This window comes from Mytilus trossulus, chromosome 8, assembly GCF_036588685.1.
Source record: "Mytilus trossulus isolate FHL-02 chromosome 8, PNRI_Mtr1.1.1.hap1, whole genome shotgun sequence".
Lineage (NCBI taxonomy): Eukaryota > Metazoa > Mollusca > Bivalvia > Mytilida > Mytilidae > Mytilus > Mytilus trossulus.
The window spans coordinates 57,793,102-57,811,310 of record NC_086380.1 but is presented as its reverse complement, the minus strand read 5'-3'; the positions used below and the strand labels follow the sequence as shown (position 1 = coordinate 57,811,310).

The 18,209-nt window shown below is 31.6% G+C and overlaps 1 protein-coding gene across 3 annotated transcripts in view; it reads left to right on the top strand.

Annotated features, from left to right (window-relative positions):
• The window catches only part of LOC134681176 (lysine-specific demethylase 2A-like), a 52,455-nt gene that overhangs the window by 4,584 nt on the left and 29,662 nt on the right, over nt 1-18,209 (top strand). The window contains exons 1-6 of one of the 3 annotated variants that reach the window (XM_063540663.1): nt 9,350-9,519; nt 10,572-10,684; nt 14,032-14,170; nt 15,365-15,443; nt 16,396-16,442; nt 17,353-17,525. In XM_063540663.1, coding sequence (XP_063396733.1) covers nt 10,649-10,684; nt 14,032-14,170; nt 15,365-15,443; nt 16,396-16,442; nt 17,353-17,525 — 474 coding nt within the window. In that variant the 5' untranslated portion in view covers nt 9,350-9,519; nt 10,572-10,648. Of the gene's footprint in view, nt 1-9,349; nt 9,520-10,561; nt 10,685-14,031; nt 14,171-15,364; nt 15,444-16,395; nt 16,443-17,352; nt 17,526-18,209 lie in introns of those variants that run through there. The other 2 variants (XM_063540664.1, XM_063540665.1) reach the window with 2 other exon arrangements.

The following is an 18,209-nucleotide window of genomic DNA, read 5'->3' as shown; positions in this document are numbered from 1 at the left end:
CATTTTGAAATATTTTATTTGAATTAAACATAATTTTACTAAAAATCGTAAAAATTAAAATCGCATTTAAGTCTTAAATGACAAAATCGCAATAATAAATGCACGCAATAATTTCTGAATTTACACTGTATTGTGTTCTGACAATGCATTTTTTTTTGGTGCGGGAAGGGATTGACGGAAATGTTGTGACTTCATCTTTCACTGATGCCAAAGACTCATGAAAGTTTGCTAAATGCAATCATTTGAAAGTGGCAAGTCAGGGCAGCATGAAAGGGAATCGAAGGCTATTGTGTCCCCCAATTTGATAAAATGATTCAATCACTTTATCATTTACTCCCCCCCTTTTTTTTAGGCTATTTCGTAGAACACACAAAAAAAAAGAAAAGTAGGTAAAGTTCATTATGAAATCATTTGTAAAAATGAGAAAAAATAAATGATTTTTATCGTACATGCCTATATATATATATATATATAGCTATACGTTCATGGATCATGAAAAAGATAGATTTCATCCGTATGATGACTAATGTGAAATGAATACGAACTCAAAGAAAACGACTTATTAATCGTAAATAGGCTATAATAAACAATTTTTTTTTATAATAATAGAACTCTAGTCGTAAGGACCTTGACATATTAACTGTATGAACATCTGACTTAACTATTAACACATACTGTTTTAAAGTGTTTTACACTTCAGTTTTCTTCTTCCTCTCATACCTTCTGGAATATATCTTCTTTATCTCTTGGCAGTCTCGTTTATATTCAGGATGGATATATATATATCAATATAGAATTGTCAATACCATCATTATACTTTGACCGCACGGTCAAATATGATTTTGTGGGGGGGGGGGGGGGGGGTCATTAAGTAAAACCCTCGTTTGCACTTCTGTCCGTATGTCCCGATATTGATTTCCGTTGTGTAACTTTAATTTGCTTCAACACAAATTTTATGAATCTTATACACAGTGCTTATTACCTCAAAACATGAATTAAGATTGAATTTGAGTAGCGTTACTTTTACCTTTCTAGAGTTATGCCCCTTTACATAACAAAAAAATGCTGATTTTTCGTTTCCGTTCGTTTCGTTCGTTTGCAGTTTGTGTTTATCTTTTATTACAAAAAAGTTATGTCTTTCTTTCGAAAAAGAAATTACGGCCACAAATCTGAATTTTGAGCAAATTTACAAAATTTCTACCTCATTTTACTCAAAAAGTAGCACATGAAGGTAAATTTTTTATTACATATTTGATTTAATCAGGTAAAAAATAGCCTATTTGCAAATTTTCATGAACTTGTAAATACAGGATCAAAACTGTATCGTATGCCCTTAAGTAGCAATACACAGTTAGGAAAAAAACGCAAAATTGACACTCATAATTTTTAAACACCCTCTTTTCCTTCCTTTCTAACAAGTAAGGCTAAATATTTGTGTTATGCATGTGTATACTTATAGAAAGAAAATCTTCGATAGATTTGTTTTCCAATGGTAATAATAGTGAAATATAATCTCTTTTTGGTGTAACCATGGCAACAATCTACATTCACTTGATACAAAAATACAAAATATTGCAAAAATAAAGGGGGCCTGAACATGTCACAAAAGTCTCCAAAATTTGGTCCAAAGGAAAATCTCAATCAATTAGAGTGATACCTTTCCTGAAACTTTAGACATTCATCTATCATCGGGTAAAAAAAATCACATGCATTTTAGCTTGTTTTTCCATAAAATTGAATTGAATAAATCGAGCGTCAAATCTTGGTTGAAAAACACTACAATAATTTCTGATCCTATGGTTGGTACAGAAAGGAAAATACGGACTGTCAAATAGAAAAAATAACTATAATTAAAACATGCTAAAACAATCTAAATGTTCATATAAACCCACTCAGGAGGCTATATAATTCTTCAACTATCTAAAAATCAATTTTATTGTAAAAAAAAAAATAATTTCATATTTAAAAAAATTCACCATGACCATAATGAGAAACTAAACTACTATTTGTGTATTGCTACCATAACTAAATGTTATGAATTTCAATCTTGTACTCAATACTTATGACCACAAAACACATATCAAATTTATTTTTTTGTGGTGTCACTTTAACCGTTCTAGAGTGACCATCTACAAATGGTAAATTGCTGAATTTTTCGTTTCATCTCGAACTAAGTTCGCCTCAACCAAATGTAGCGAATCCTATACACAAACAAATCAATATCAAGTAAAAATTTGGGTAGCGCCACTCATTACCATTCTTGAGATATGTCCCGTTTTAACCTTATTTGGACGCGGGGGCATCATCTGCGTTCAATTGTGGACACATTCCACATTTATTTAAATTCAGTTGTGTTCAGACAAAAACTTTTTTTTTTACATAGATTTGATATTTTACATTGACTTTACCACCAATCATGCAAGATAATGTCACCAAAATTTGACTTCATTGTTAAATTATAAGCTCACTGACTTAATCGATTGATAAACTTTTTTGGGGTCAAATGTCAGCCAGGTTAGCAGGGGTTATAACTCTACTATCTTTTAATGTAGAATACTGATATTCGACTTGTGACGGGACTAACATATATATAAGACTTATGTCGCATACCACGGGACTAATATATGACATTGACCACCAATATATGACATTGACCACTAATATGTGACATGTACCCCAATATATGACATTGACCCCCAATATATGGCATTGAATATGCACCAATATATGACATTGACCACTAATATGTGACATGTACCCCAATATATGACATTGACCCCCAATATATGGCATTGAATATGCACCAATATATGACATTGACCACTAATATGTGACATGTACCCCAATATATGACATTGACCACTAATATATGACATTGACCACCAATATATGACATTGACCACTAATATATGACATTGACCACCAATATATGACATTGACCACCAATATATGACATTGACCACCAATATATGACATTGACCACTAATATATGACATTGACCACCAATATATGACATTGACCACCAATATATGACATTGACCACCAATATATGACATTGACCACCAATATATGACATTGACCACCAATATATGACATTGACCACCAATATATGACATTGACCACCAATATATGACATTGACCACCAATATATGACATTGACCACCAATATATGACATTGACCACCAATATATGACATTGACCACCAATATATGACATTGACCACCAATATATGACATTGACCACTAATATATGACATATACCCCAATATTAGTATATGACATTGACCTTGCATGACTTCGAGGTCAAAATAATGAATTGAATGAACTGTGGGTTTCAATTCAAAGAATCAGAAATTAAAAAAAAGACTTTCAACCATATGATATCAATGAAGATTTCAATACGATCTTCAACAATGGTATTGAACTCATGTCTATATAATTTTCCAATTACCTCAAATTGCTCCTTACCTATAGAAAAGTTTGAAAAAATCAACATAGATTACCGAAGATCGGCCATCACAATCAAATGTTTTAAAAGTACAAAAACACAAAATTATATCACAACCGCAAAAAGTAAAATATATTCACTGTATACATGTTCAAGAATACTCCGTATAACTCGATATTACTCGAAAAGCAAGCTCAAAGTATACGTAACCTAATTGTGTAACTTGAACATTATTAAATTGAATTACAATTTCAATACTATTGTAAGATCGTTTAACCTTACTGGACCCGACTTAGTGTGCTGTACTGTTTTCTACATTCTCACAGTATTAGAAATCGGTTTCGATATGATTTCTTGTCAAAATTCCCAACAAATTTGAAGAAAAAAATTGCCATTGTTTTATTTTTCTCATACTCGTCGAAGGTTAGTGATTATTTATCAAGGAAACTTTAAGTTAGAAGCTCGATTTGGATAGATCATTACCCTATCCAGTCATCCGCCAGTCTGTCCATCCGTCCAATGAATGTGTTTCGACGCAGCTTTCTCAGGAACAACATTACAAGGATTTCTGAAATTTGGTTTTAGTTTTTATATGAGTCCGATAAGAATGTACAACGTTTCTTTTGCTCAAGAGTTTCTTCTCAATGGTTTAAGAATTATAGTTCTCTGTACATGTGGAGCCAGGCTGTATGTGCAAATTATCTGTAGAGCCAAGCCTCTATGCGCACATTCTCAGTAGACCGAAACTGTATGTGCAAATTCTCTGTAGAACAAAACTTGATGTGCCTGATTTTTCGCAAAACAGTTTTCCCCGCCTGCAAACCCTTTAAAATTGTTCTGTGTATAGGGGAAACCAACATTCAATCTAGTTTGAAGGTTGTTTTGGTTGAAGTTGATTTCCAATCAACTTGAAACTTAGTACAAGTGTTCCTTATGCTATGATCTTTCAAATTTTAATGGCAAATTATAATTTTGATCCCCAATTCCGCCGTCCAGTTAACATAGAAAATGATAGTGCGAGTGGGGCATCTATGTGGACACATTCTTGTTGAAACATATAGTTCTGCGTATATGGCTCATCATTAGAAAATGATTTACCGACGGGGTCAGGTGAGATACAGATTTGATGGAACCTTTGTCAGCCATGGAAATAAATGTCGCTCAAAGTGAGACAAACTTTCATCGCCGTATATAAAGTTCGCACAGAGATGTCTTCATGCTAAGAAATCAGGATGGACACCATAATAAAATTAAAGGTAAGTAACGTTGTCTATGAATGAGAAACCATTTTGTTTTAGATTTATGAGTTTGACTGTTCCTTTGGTATCTTTCGTCCCTCTTTTATTAAAACTGTCCTTAGATTCCTTCAGTTAGGTTTTTCAGAAATATAGGACAGCAACAGTAATACACGTCGAAAGTCTGAATTTATAAAGAATATTTCATTTTTAAATCCGATGTATGCATGGCATTTATGTGCCTCCACACTCGTATGAATTGATGGTATCGTTTATTTGGTTTTGGAAAGAGCCGTCTTGAAAGCATCTTCATATCGGAAATCCATATTGATTTCTCTAAAAAAAAAAATCATAACCGTAGAATTCCTTGATCAAGATATGTTTTCCAAACATATATTTATTTATATACATATAATTTTGAAAGATTCGGACAAATTTTTATCGTTTATGCAAAACGGAATATGGAAACTATTTTCACCAACCATTGTCCGAAGTAAGGATAAATGCAGGGGCGGATCTAGCCATTTTTAAAAAGGGGTCCCAACCCTGGAAAAAGGGAGGGGGTTTCCAACCATATCTCCCTATTCAAATGCATTGATTATCAAGAAAAAGAGGGGTTTCCAACACCCGGACACCCCTTTTTTTCCTATGGATCCTCCACTGATTTGTGTTTCAGATGCAAAATAAGTTTAGTTCGTTTATGATTGTTCTTAAATAACATGCCAATTTTTTCGTATCAAAATTGTCTTCAATCGGAATCTTTATCATAAAGACCACAACAAATTTTATTTTATTTTATGGGAATCTGGGACCACTGGCACTTAGGTATATGATATAGATAAAAAATAAAAAAAAAAAAATTGTTGATTAAAATATTCCATTTTCTATATTTATAGTACATATCTATCACTTCTGCATGTCTCACCTAAGTTCAAGTGATTGCAACGACTCAGAGAAAGTACCAAGTTTTACTTTCCTAGTATGGATAGAAAAAAAATGGTATTTTCTCTGAGTCGTTAAAATCACCTGAAACTAGGTGAGACGTGCACAGAAGTGATAGATATGTATTATACATATATAGAAAATTAAATATTCAGTTTAATCAACAACAAAAAAATAAAAAAATATATCTGTATCATATACCCGCCAAGCGCCTGTGTCTGGGACCCGTCAATATACATGTATGTTCCTGTTCCTGAAGCTATATATAAATATAAGAAAAGAATTGAGACTTCTTTTTTTTTTAAAGTATATTGCATTTAATTATTTAAACTCTAATAATCAGCTTTTTAATTTTAACCCCGTGAATAAACCGAGTTCAGGGGACCTAGTTTAGTTAAATTGAGAAATCTCTAAATTGTCAAAAACGATTGCCAGGCATACACATAGGTTACAAGAGCGCACTTATCCGTGATGCAGCTTCCATCTTATAGGGTATACAATACATATTTTATGGCTCGTACGTGCATGAATTGAATATAGTCTCTGCACTTTTTTTCTAGATTAAAAAAATAAACCGATAAGCTATCGACTTAAAATTACAACCTCGTATCATACATCAAAATATGTACGAGATTTTATACTGAATACCATTACCACATAAATATTTGTATACGGGTAAAACCTACTGCCTAAGGTCGGCCAAGCAGTTCACTGAATGTAGTATTAATAAACATTTTTTAATGAAAATCGAATGCATCACGACTTAATGTGTGAATATTTGACGTACAATATGAATTTATGAAATTTGATTGGATTGTAAATTCTTATAATAAAAATGGTACATATACACACTATTTGATAGATATATATAAATGTCAACATCATACGCATCACATTATAGAAATAATTAGGAACTAAATTCTATCAAAAGTAAGAATAAAAATTTCTTTCAGACAAAAAAACAATTATTTGAGATCTGGGTAAATTTCTCAGTCACGATTTTTCTAAGTACATGTATCTATAAAAATTTTGCAATCAGTTCTATTTTCTTTGACCATTCCTTTTTAGTACCCTTGAAGTGTTGTCTCGCCTTTTTTCAAAATGCAGGGTTGAATATTTTGGAGGGAGTTTTGTTTTAAATACCAACAAGTTTGTCTCGGAGCTTTTTCTTTAATGTTGTGAACTTTCGAAGACAGTTTCCATTGTTTATGCATCCTTTAGTGAACTTTAAAATTAAATATTTAGACATGATATATATAGACCAGTAAAATAAACCACACTTTAAGTTTTACTGAAATAAACATGTACAGCAACTTGATTACTTCACATCGATACAATTAGTCAAGATCAGACTCCCCCCCCCCCCAAAAAAAAAAAACAAAAACAAAAACACACACCAAACCACCGAATACTGGTATCCTGGCCCAACCTCATCGAGTCATTCAGCCATGATCCCTGTTGAACGTCACACTGGTATCCATGTTTAAATAAAAATGATGAACAGGACAAAGCTTCAGAAAACGAAAACAATATATACATTTATTTCCCGGACCTCAGTGAGGGAGATATGAAATTAAGATGTGGTAACCCTCAAAAAGTCATTTCTCTCGGGCAAGGTCATTGCTTCGTTATTATCTATGTCTCGATTGATAGATCCTTTCTAAATATATGGTGTTCTATAGTAGGATATCTTCAGTTTTATAAATCTTAAAACGATATTTTGACATTACGCTTTTCTGTTGTGTTGTTTCTGTTGTGTTGCTATCGCTGAAAAGTCGTCAGATCCTATTGAAAATTGAATGTTAAACTGTCTATAATATCGTAGTTGGAATACTTTTTCACTATTTTTCATATCTTTTCTATATTTATAAAATCAATAATTAATTTAATTCGGCAGAATGCATACATTGCTATTTCAAAATTTGAATGCGTTGCAAACGTTACATTTTTTTGTCAAATTTGCATCGGCGGACATCACCAACAAGAATGAATGGTTTGGAATCCGAACGACAAAAGCTTTTCCTCCAACATGTCCAACATTTTTATAGTTTAGGTACAAATTTTTGGAAACATATTATTAGAATTCAACATTATTTTTTTCCAAAATTTCTTAAAATATAGTCTTTGGTATGTTTCATGCGTTTATAATTTGCAGGCGCGGATCCAGCCATTTTGAAAAAGGGTTTCAACCCCCGAAACACCATGAAGTGTTCACATAAAAAAACAAATTGGAAAATTAATTCGCCAATGATTTAATAACCTGTCTAGAACGATTATAAGCCGATATATACTCTTTTAAAGTACACACAGTCACTGGTCTTTCAATCACGGAAGAATGTTTTATCTTCAGACAGAACATTTATAAGCAGTTATAAGCAGCACACGTGAACGAGAATCTTTAATACTGTGAAAGATAGACTTTAGCAATGACCCGAGTAAGAAAAAATATATCAAGGAAAACGGTTTTCAACTTGTAATAATCCATAAAATCCTCTTGCAATTGCAAAACTGTTTGGTGTTTGATACTTTCTTTTGGAAATTGATATCATTACATTAAAAAGTACATTATATATGTATGATATTCACCAATTTCAGCTGTGTGAGAGAAAATATATAATATTTATTGGCATAAATTTACCAATGGTCGTTTTGAAATTCTCTGTGAATTTTTTACATTACGATACACCATGTCTTGGTATTGAAGGAACATACGGAAAACATTAAATTTCTGTATTGTTGATAAGGAAAAGGAAAACAGACTGAAAAAACTACACACAAAATAAAATAAAAATACATAAATTGCATGAACATAGTTTATATATATAAAGCAGAAAAATCGAAATAATATTTTTTTTTATTGTCATCTAATTTTCAATATCTAAAATATTTTTTAGGTTTTTTAAGCCATTGATTGATCGCTTGAACCATTTTTTTGCTATACATACATTTCGTTTGGGCTTTTGTTTACATATTTGCAGAGAGTTACATATTGATTGAACATTTACCATAAATATATTTTACATTTCACAACTGCTTGAAAAATGTAGACTTTTTGGGGGCTCGAAATGTGTAGTCTGTAAACCGTATTAAATTGTTATTGTTATTCTGAATAATTTGTATGATAAAAAATGATATATGAGTCATATATATATGTTTGAATATGAGTGGTGTCAACTTAAAAGTCTATGAACTTGCTTACCCTATAATGCAATTGTCATTGTTGAAGGCCGTACGGTGACTTAAAGTTAATAATTATTTCTTTGTCATTTTGGTCTCATTGACAATCATACCACATCTTTCTGTTTTATATATAAAATGTTTACTTACATTTAATCGTTTTCATTTTAAAACAATGCCTTTTTTTCTAAATCTATAAAAGCTTTTGCTCTCCCAACACATGCCCAAGATGGAGTGAATATAACTTCTCTTTTCTGCTCTCATTTATTGTGAATATATTTGGTAAATATTTATTTAAAAATGTAATATATCTGCTCTATTTTAAGGCATATTTTTAAATATATAAGTGGTATATTTTTAATTCATATATTTTTGTGATTAGATTGAGTCTGTTGTCGAATTAGGAATCTACTTAATAACAAACTATTGGATTTCTATTATATACTTGAGATCTGATAGGTGATTTGTGAAATTAATGTGTAGTTTCGAATACACAAACACGAAAGAGTATGCTTGAATACACATAACTTATTGATTTATTGTGTACTACCTGTGTACATTAATTTAGGTCACCAGTTAATACACATCAGACGTAAACAAATTGCACAGTACATGCTGAATGTGCATTGCTGCACATGGTGTGCACAGATAATTCGATAATTCAAATTCATGCAAACCATCTACCAATATCTTGTGTATAAAACAGGGCATATAATCGGGGAATGTGTAAATAGCAAAACCAGAAACCAAGAAACCAGAAATCAGAAACCAGAAAAAAGAAAAAAGAAACAAAAAATATAAAAAATATGTAATGTTGAATAGATATTAACCAGGCACCAAAGTTTAATGAAAACTGCTCAAAGCAATAAAGGTATTGTCTGAAAACTAGAAAATCACCCCTTTTTATGAATAAAATCCCATAACTAGGAAATATAAAATTTAAAATCTATAAAAATCGAAAGGGAGCTTACGTCAATAGATATAAACAATTCACCAAAGTTTCATGAGAACTGCTGATAGCATTTTTGAGTTATTGTCCGAAAACTGGAAAATCCCCCTTTTTTAATGAATAAAACCCCATAACTCGGAAACATAAATCTGAAATTTATTAAAATCGAAAGGAAGCTCACGTCAATAGATATAAACAATTCACCAAAGTTTCTTGCAAATTGGTAAAAGCATTTTTGAGTTAATGTCCGACAAGTTGACGACAGACAGACGGACAGATGGACGGACAGAAGGACAGACGGACAACGGTATACCATTATACGTCCTGTAAGAAAACTTTTTAAGACATAGTTCCTAAATTTTAAGTTTGGTTCGACTGGTTGAACAGATGATTATGAGATTTACTTATTAAAACAATGAAAAAAGGAAAGAAAGGAAATCATAAATCAAATTCAGAGGTGATATTTCTTAAACTTTATAATTGTTTTACATCAGCAACCCTTTACTATAGTAAACACACTTTTAAAAGATCTATAAAAAATGTCAACCTTTCAACACAATTAAAAATCCAACACTGAACTGACACTTGTTTGTATATAATTAAGTTTTATTACAATTGATAAGGTTTTCAGCTACAGCAGGTGCATAAAGATCAGAGTCCTTATCAGTTATACATGTGTATTTATATCAGGTCAATTATAATTAGTTATTAGAAACATATTCAATATTAGATAATTTTTAATTTCTTGTTTCTTGTTTCTTGTTTCTGATTTCTGGTTTCTTAGTTTCTGGTTTTGCTATTTACACATTCCCATATAATCGTACATATTTTCGTATAAATATGGTACAAAGACTAAATATTGAATAAGCGATATTGGATTTTTTGAGGGTGTAAAAAGATGTTAAATGAAACTACAGTCACAGAGGGCTCAAAGGTTTGATTTTAAAATCATATTGTTGTTGATTTGAATATTGAATTGACCCTTTTGTGGATCGTGATTTTGACTCTGAATATTTGACCTACATTTTAAAGATAAACATGTTAACATTTAAATTTCATCAAAACATGTTTTCAATATAGATAGAAATTTACATAACTGAGCTTTCTTGGTGAAATTTCAACGTGTATGTACAATCAAGGATTTATAACTAGCATACACATCCTTGGTACAATGTAACATAATGTATTAACATAAATTGTGAACAAAACGTGTTACCATGTTTTATGCAGCCTCGGGAATATGAATGATATGAAACTCAAAGAATCAATTATGAAATGACAAGATAATTTTTAGCTCACCTGGCCCGAAGGGCCAAGTGAGCTTTTCTCATCACTTGGCGTCCGGCGTCCGTCGTCGTCCGTCGTCGTCGTCGTCGTCCGTCGTCGTCCTGCGTCCGGCGTTAACTTTTACAAAAATCTTCTCCTCTGAAACTACTGGGCCAAATTTAACCAAACTTGGCCACAATCATCATTGGGGTATCTAGTTTAAAAATTGTGTCCGGTGACCCCGCCAACTAACCAAGATGGCCGCCATGGCTATAAATAGAACATAGGGGTAAAATGCAGTTTTTGGCTTATAACTCAAAAACCAAAGCATTTAGGGCAAATCTGACATGGGGTAATATTGTTAATCAGGTTAAGATCTATCTTCCCTGAAATTTTCAGATGAATCTGACATTCCGTTGTTAGGTTGCTGCCCCTGAATTGGTAATTTTAAGGAAATTTTGTTGTTTTTGGTTATTATCTTGAATATTATTTCAGATAGAGATAAACTGTAAAAAGCAATAATGTTCAGCAAAGTAAGATCTACAAATAGGTCAACATGACCAAAATGATCAGTTGACCACTTTAAGAGTTATTGCCCTTTATAGTCATTTTTTAACCATTTTTCGTAAATCTTAGTAATCTTTTAGAAAAATCTTCTCCTCTGAAACTGCTGGGCCAAATTATTTGAAACTTGGCTACAATCATCATTGGGGTATCTAGTTTAAAAATTGTGTCCGGTGACCCCGCCAACTAACCAAGATGACCGCCATGGCTATAAATAGAACATAGGGGTAAAATGCAGTTTTTGGCTTATAACTCAAAAACCAAAGCATTTAGAGCAAATCTGACATTGGGTAAAATTGTTAATCAGGTGAAGATCTATCTGCCCTGAAATTTTCAGATGAATTGGACCTGTTTTTGGGTTGCAGCCCCTGAATTGGTAATTTTAAGGAAATTTTGCTGTTTTTGGTTATTATATTGAATATTATTATAGATATAGGTAAACTGTAAACAGCAATAATGTTCAGCAAGGTCAGATTTACAAATAAGTTAACATGACCAAAGTGGTCAGTTGACCCCTTTAGGAGTTATTGCCCTTTAAAGTCAATTTTTAACCATTTTTCGTAAATTTTATATATCTTTTACTAAAATCTTCTTCTCTGAAACTGCTGTGCCAAATTGATCCAAACTTGGCCACAATCATCTTTGGGGTTTCTTGTTTAAAAAATGTGTCCGGTGACCTGGCCATCAAACCAAGATGACCGCCACGGCTAAAAATAGAACATAGGGGTAAAATGCAGTTTTTGGCTTATAACTCAAAAACCAAATAATTTAGAGAAAATCTGACATGAAGTAAAATTGTTAATCAGGTCAAGATCTATCTGCCCTGAAATTTTCAGATGAATTGGACAACCTGTTTTTGGGTTGCGGCCCCTGAATTGGTAATTTTAAGGAAATTTTGCTGTTTTATATTGAATATTATTATAGATATAGGTAAACTGTAAACAGCAATAATGTTCAGCAAAGTAAGATCTACAAATAAGTCAACATGAACGAAATGGTCAATTGACCCCTGTAGGAGTTATTGACCTTTGTAGTCAATTTTCAATCTGCTTCCTTTGTTTAATATTCACATAGACCAAGGTGAGCGACACAGGCTCTTTAGAGCCTCTAGTTAAAACCATAACAAATCGCTAGAGATGGACTTTAATAACATTTGCTTCAAAGATGATTTTCTTTGACACTTGCAAAGTACACTGCCCCTCTTTTAAGGTATATCATAAGTACCTGGTATATAACCAGAGATATATGGTACACATATATCTAAATAATACATGTAATATAAGGTAGATACAACAACAACAACAACAACAACAATTTTTATTTGTCAATCAAGACGCCCCGAGGAGCAGTACAATTACAGTTTAAATTAAAGTGTACAAATAATTGTGTTGATTTTTTTCATTGAAATTACAATACATGACAATAAAATTAAAACAATATTATATAAGAGAAGGGAGACAACAAATACAGTATATATTCTCAAAGATAATGAGTGAGTGAACACAATCAGTACCGTTTTATAATTAGAAGAAGAGCTGGACTACTCATGTGTTTATGCTTAATTTAACTCTTCTAGATTTTATTAAACTATCTATTAATTTAATCATTATGTTATTAACAAATGGATCTTCATTTGACATCAACCATACAAATTTAGATTGGTCATTTAAAGTTTTAAAATTAGTAAATTTAGAGGATAAATCTGAAATAAAACTGGACCTTTCAGTTTTAAGTGATGGACATTGAAGAAGAATATGAATTTCATAAGATAAGAAAGGAAATGGAATGATTACCTGTTTACCAACAAATTACCAAGTCATCATAAATTATACTGTATATTACTTTATATTACCTTTTATTTATAAGTTTAATTGTACATTTCTTTATTTAACCCCAGTATTTTTCTTTTATTAGATCTTCTTTATAATTCCTACCTCCATGACTCTGTAAATTGTCCTGTACTTTCACTCTGACAATAATAGTTGGGCAAAGCAGTCAAAATTCAATTCTTTAGAATAAGCAACAATGAATACATTAATAACGGTTAAATTTCAATGCTGTGGACTTTCATTAAAAAAATTCTGATTTATTGTTGGATTTTTTGTTGCTTTAAGTATGTCCAGTGGCAAATATCTCATTCATGTTCTGGACAAAAAAGCTCTACGTCATAGGTGATACAAGTAAGTTACTGTTACATTTTAGTTTTTTTTAAACCATCATGACAGAAAAAGAAAAGAAAATTGATTTTGAAAGCATTACATTGACTCTACACATGAGCTCAGCATTCAGCTTTTGTTTTATAGAGAGTCGAAGAAAGTTTTTCAGAATTGTCTTTTATCGAATTGTCTTTTATCTAATTTATCTCCCTTCGACAGAGTTGAAAATAAGAATTCTGAAGGTCTAGGAGATTGTCAACTGTAATATTTAAAGATATTTTTCTCTTTTTTTCAGAGAGTGAAAGAAAAGAAGATTTATTCAGAGGAAGGTATTGATGACGATGAGATTGAAGGGAAAAGAACGTACAGTGTGGAGGAAAAACTTAAATCCACAAAATACAACAAAGAATTTGTTAAAATATTGAAAGGAGAAGGTTAGTATACTGTATGGAGAACAAAGTATGTACAAGGGGAGGTAACTCTCATGGCAACTAAGTAGTCATGACTTGGTCTTGAGTTGTATCTCCTTGTTTCATTCTTGTTGGGTTTCATTCTAGATTTTGTATGTGCAGGAGATGCTATAGACATGATAGATATAAGGAGATGTGGTATAAGTGCCAATGAGACAACTCTTCATCAAAATTGACAATTAATAAGTAAATCATTATAGGTTAAAGTACGGTTTCAACATGGAACCTTGGCTCACACTGAAAACAGCAGGCTAGAAAGGGCCCCAAAAATAACTAGTGTAAAACAATTCAAACGTGAAAACTAACAGTTTAATCCTTAAAAAAAAACAAAAAACAAGAAACACTGTTGAACCACATTAACAACCACAACAATTGAATTAGGGGGTCGTAAACAGCGACAATTAGAAATTAAATCCACAATATGAAACAAAAATTATGTTAAAATTTAGACAATCAAAGTTTAGTTATCAGTGTGGATTACAAATTTAATTCACATACTTGCACATGCATTAACAAGTCCAACAAATAATATTTCAATATAATTTAATTTTGGATGTAACACGCTTCTGATTAACTGACATTATTTTGTTTATCAGCTCATAGACATAATTTTGTCATGTGACCTTGATGTCATCAACGTTTTTTTATGGTTTATTCCAGTTTAAAATGGAATTTAGAATTATATTATAAGAAATGACTGAAATATTTTTTTCTTCTGTTTTTGAAATAACATAAAAAATGTAGTGCACACTATGAAATAAGCGGGTTATTTAGTGTACACCATTTTTTTTATGTTATTTCTTCATAGACATAAAGAATATAACTGTTATTCCTTTAATAAAAAAGAAATTGTGGTATGATTGCCAATGAGACAGTCCACAAAAGTCTGGTTGTGACGAGCCCTACACTGACATAAAACATTTGTTTGCCATTACACAATTCAGATACTTTTGATATCAAATTAAATTCGTGAAACATATGAAAAATGTTCAAATCGTGAAATGAGGAACAGTAGGGATAAATGAAAAAAAATATTCATAAAAATAAAAGAAAGTCTTGTTGTATTGAAAAGCAGAATGTTTAAAAATAATGAGGATACAGTGAACAGATAAATATTAATGAGTGGTCAGTGATGGCAATCTATCTTTTATTTTTCAGATTTTACTGTAAAGTATTTACAAGAACATGGGTTAGAGACACCAATTGTTTTCCATGAAAAGAGTGGTTTAGGTTTACGGTAGGTATAAATACAAACATATAAATAAATGTGTTTAATATATAATTATATCTAGATGTATTAGCTGACCTTTGTAGTCAAGGTCTTTAAAAACCTATCATCAAATTTGTGTGTATATGCAATTTAGTCATTTATCCACCAGATATATGCAAGATTATAGGATAAAGATAAAGCTATAAAAAGCAATAGTATGACTAAGTGAAATAATTCATAAGAAAAAAACAATGTCTAACTGTTAATGTATATTTTCTTGTTAACCAATTAGTTGGCAAGCCAACAACCCAACTTGACCAAAATAAGACATTGACATATACATCTTTTTTATGCCCCCGCTTTAGCAGAGAGGGCATTAAGTTTTACTCTTGTCCGTTTGTTGTACATACGGTGGTACGTCCTTACGTCCCAAAATTGGTTTCCGTTCTCTAACTTGAGTTTGTGTCAACCGAATGTAATGAAAGTTTGAATTTTGGTAGCATCACTTTAACAGTTCTAGAGTTATGGCCCTTCATATTGGGAAAAATTACAAAATTTTTAGTTTCCATTCTCTAACTTAGGTTTGCCTCAACCAAATGATATGAAACTTATACACAATGCTTATTACCTCAAAACACAGATCAAGCTGAGTTTTGGTGGCGTCACTTTGACCATTATAGAGATGTGCCCCTTTATAAATCAAAAAGTTGCAAAATGTTTAGTTTCCGTACTGTAACTTAAGTTTGCCCCAAACAAACATTATGAAACCTAAACCAATACTTATTACCACAAAACTCAGATCAAGTACAAATTTAAGTAGCGTCACTTTTATTGTCTTAAGTTATGTCCCTTTATAATGTTGTATGCAAGAGGGGGCATCAACTGTCTCCATGGGGACACATTCTCCATTTTTTTTTATATGACATAAAAATCTGACATCTGATCACACATTTGTCATTGTATATATTGTATTTTCCAGGGTACCCAGTGAGAACTTTAAAGTCAGTGATGTCAAGCAGTGTGTGGGTATGTATTCCTTCATGAAACAAAAATTATGATTTTTTGTTCTTACGAAACTCCTTAAAATATTGTAATATTTTTACGATGTTGAGTAAAAGGTCACAAAGTCTTTAAAACTATCTTTTCCTTGAAAAATTTATCAGAGTTATCTACCTTATGACTGAAACAAAACATTTGGGCCTGAAGTTGAAAACATTACTGACCAGCTAAACATTTATTTTCATGTGCAACTAATATTTTGTGTAAATTAAAGAAAAAAAAATTATATACTGCTGATAGAGAAAACTGTACTTTTAAACCGATTCCAGAGTCTTCCTTTGAAAAAGTAAAAAAAACTGAGATATGTTTCACCTGTATAACTTAAAGTTAAAACAATTGTTAAAGAGGCCAATTCAATGCACAATTATCATGGTTAACTTAAAAAGAAATTACAAGAAAAATAGAGCCATTGCGTTTAACAGGAGTAGCAATAAAGAATTTTAATATTGGCTTTCATCAGTCAGAGATTTTTTCAAAATATCTGTTTAAGGTGGTACCTAACACTACAGGGAGATAACTCTGTAAAGTCAGCTAAATGAATTAATTACGTTGTGTTGTAAAGGAAATATTAAGCTTCCCAATGATCAAAATTTGTGTTTGTCAAACTGCTATATAACCTGTGTAATTTTTCTAACAAAATGATTGTTTAAAAAAATATTAAATTTTTATAATTTTGTTACAGGCTGAAAGTACATACATTGTCAAAATTTTATGAAAATTAAACGAGCCAAATTAATTTTAGTGAAAGTGTTGGGTACCTCCTTAATGATCAATTTTAGAGCACAAAAATGAACAGTTTCTATCTACCTGCCAAAAAAAATACAGGTATTTGTAAATTGACACATTTTGAACACTACTGATAATTATTTATTTGCAGGGAGTCGTCGGATGCTTGATGTTATGGATGTCAATACACAGAAAGGGATTGAGATGTCCATGAGAGACTGGGTCCAGTATTATGAGAATACGGAAAGGTCAAGGTTACTGAATGTCATCAGTTTAGAATTTAGTCACACCAAGTTAGAGAACTATGTGGAATCACCAGCTTTGGTAAGTTAAAAGTCAGTAACTGTAAATTCAGAAATTATTGCATGTATTTATTAGTGCAATTTTGTCATTTTAGACTTACCTGCAATTTTAAATTTTAGGATTTTGAGAAAAATCCTGTTTAATTCATATGAAATATTTCAAAATGTAAGTTTATTGCGTTTACAACTCTGTCTCATTTTTCGCAGTATAAAAACCTTGCAATAATTTCTGAATTTAAAGTGCACTAACGTCTATATAAAAGCTACTGATTGGTAGCCATTTTGGTCTCGACTGCTACTGTTAGACAAAGAGATAAAAATCCAGGGTCAGCAGTAACATCATCAACTTTTTGTATAAAGCTTTATATTTCAGATGGTAGAAGACATAGATGCTTCATATCTCATATGCAGATACCTTATGTTACAAAGTTCATGTCTGTCATGCTTCCATTGCCCTTGACATCTTTTTCATAGTTCAGATATTTTTATGCCCCACCTATGATAGTAGAGGGGCATTATGTTTTCTGGTCTGTGCATCCGTTCGTCCATTTGTCTGTTCGTTCGTCTGTCTGTCCGTTTGTCCGTCTGTCCCGCTTCAGGTTAAAGTTTTTGGTCAAGGTATTTTTTGATGAAGTTGAAGTCCAATCAACTTGAAACTTAGTACCCATGTTCCCTATGATATTATCTTTCTAATTTTAATGCCTAA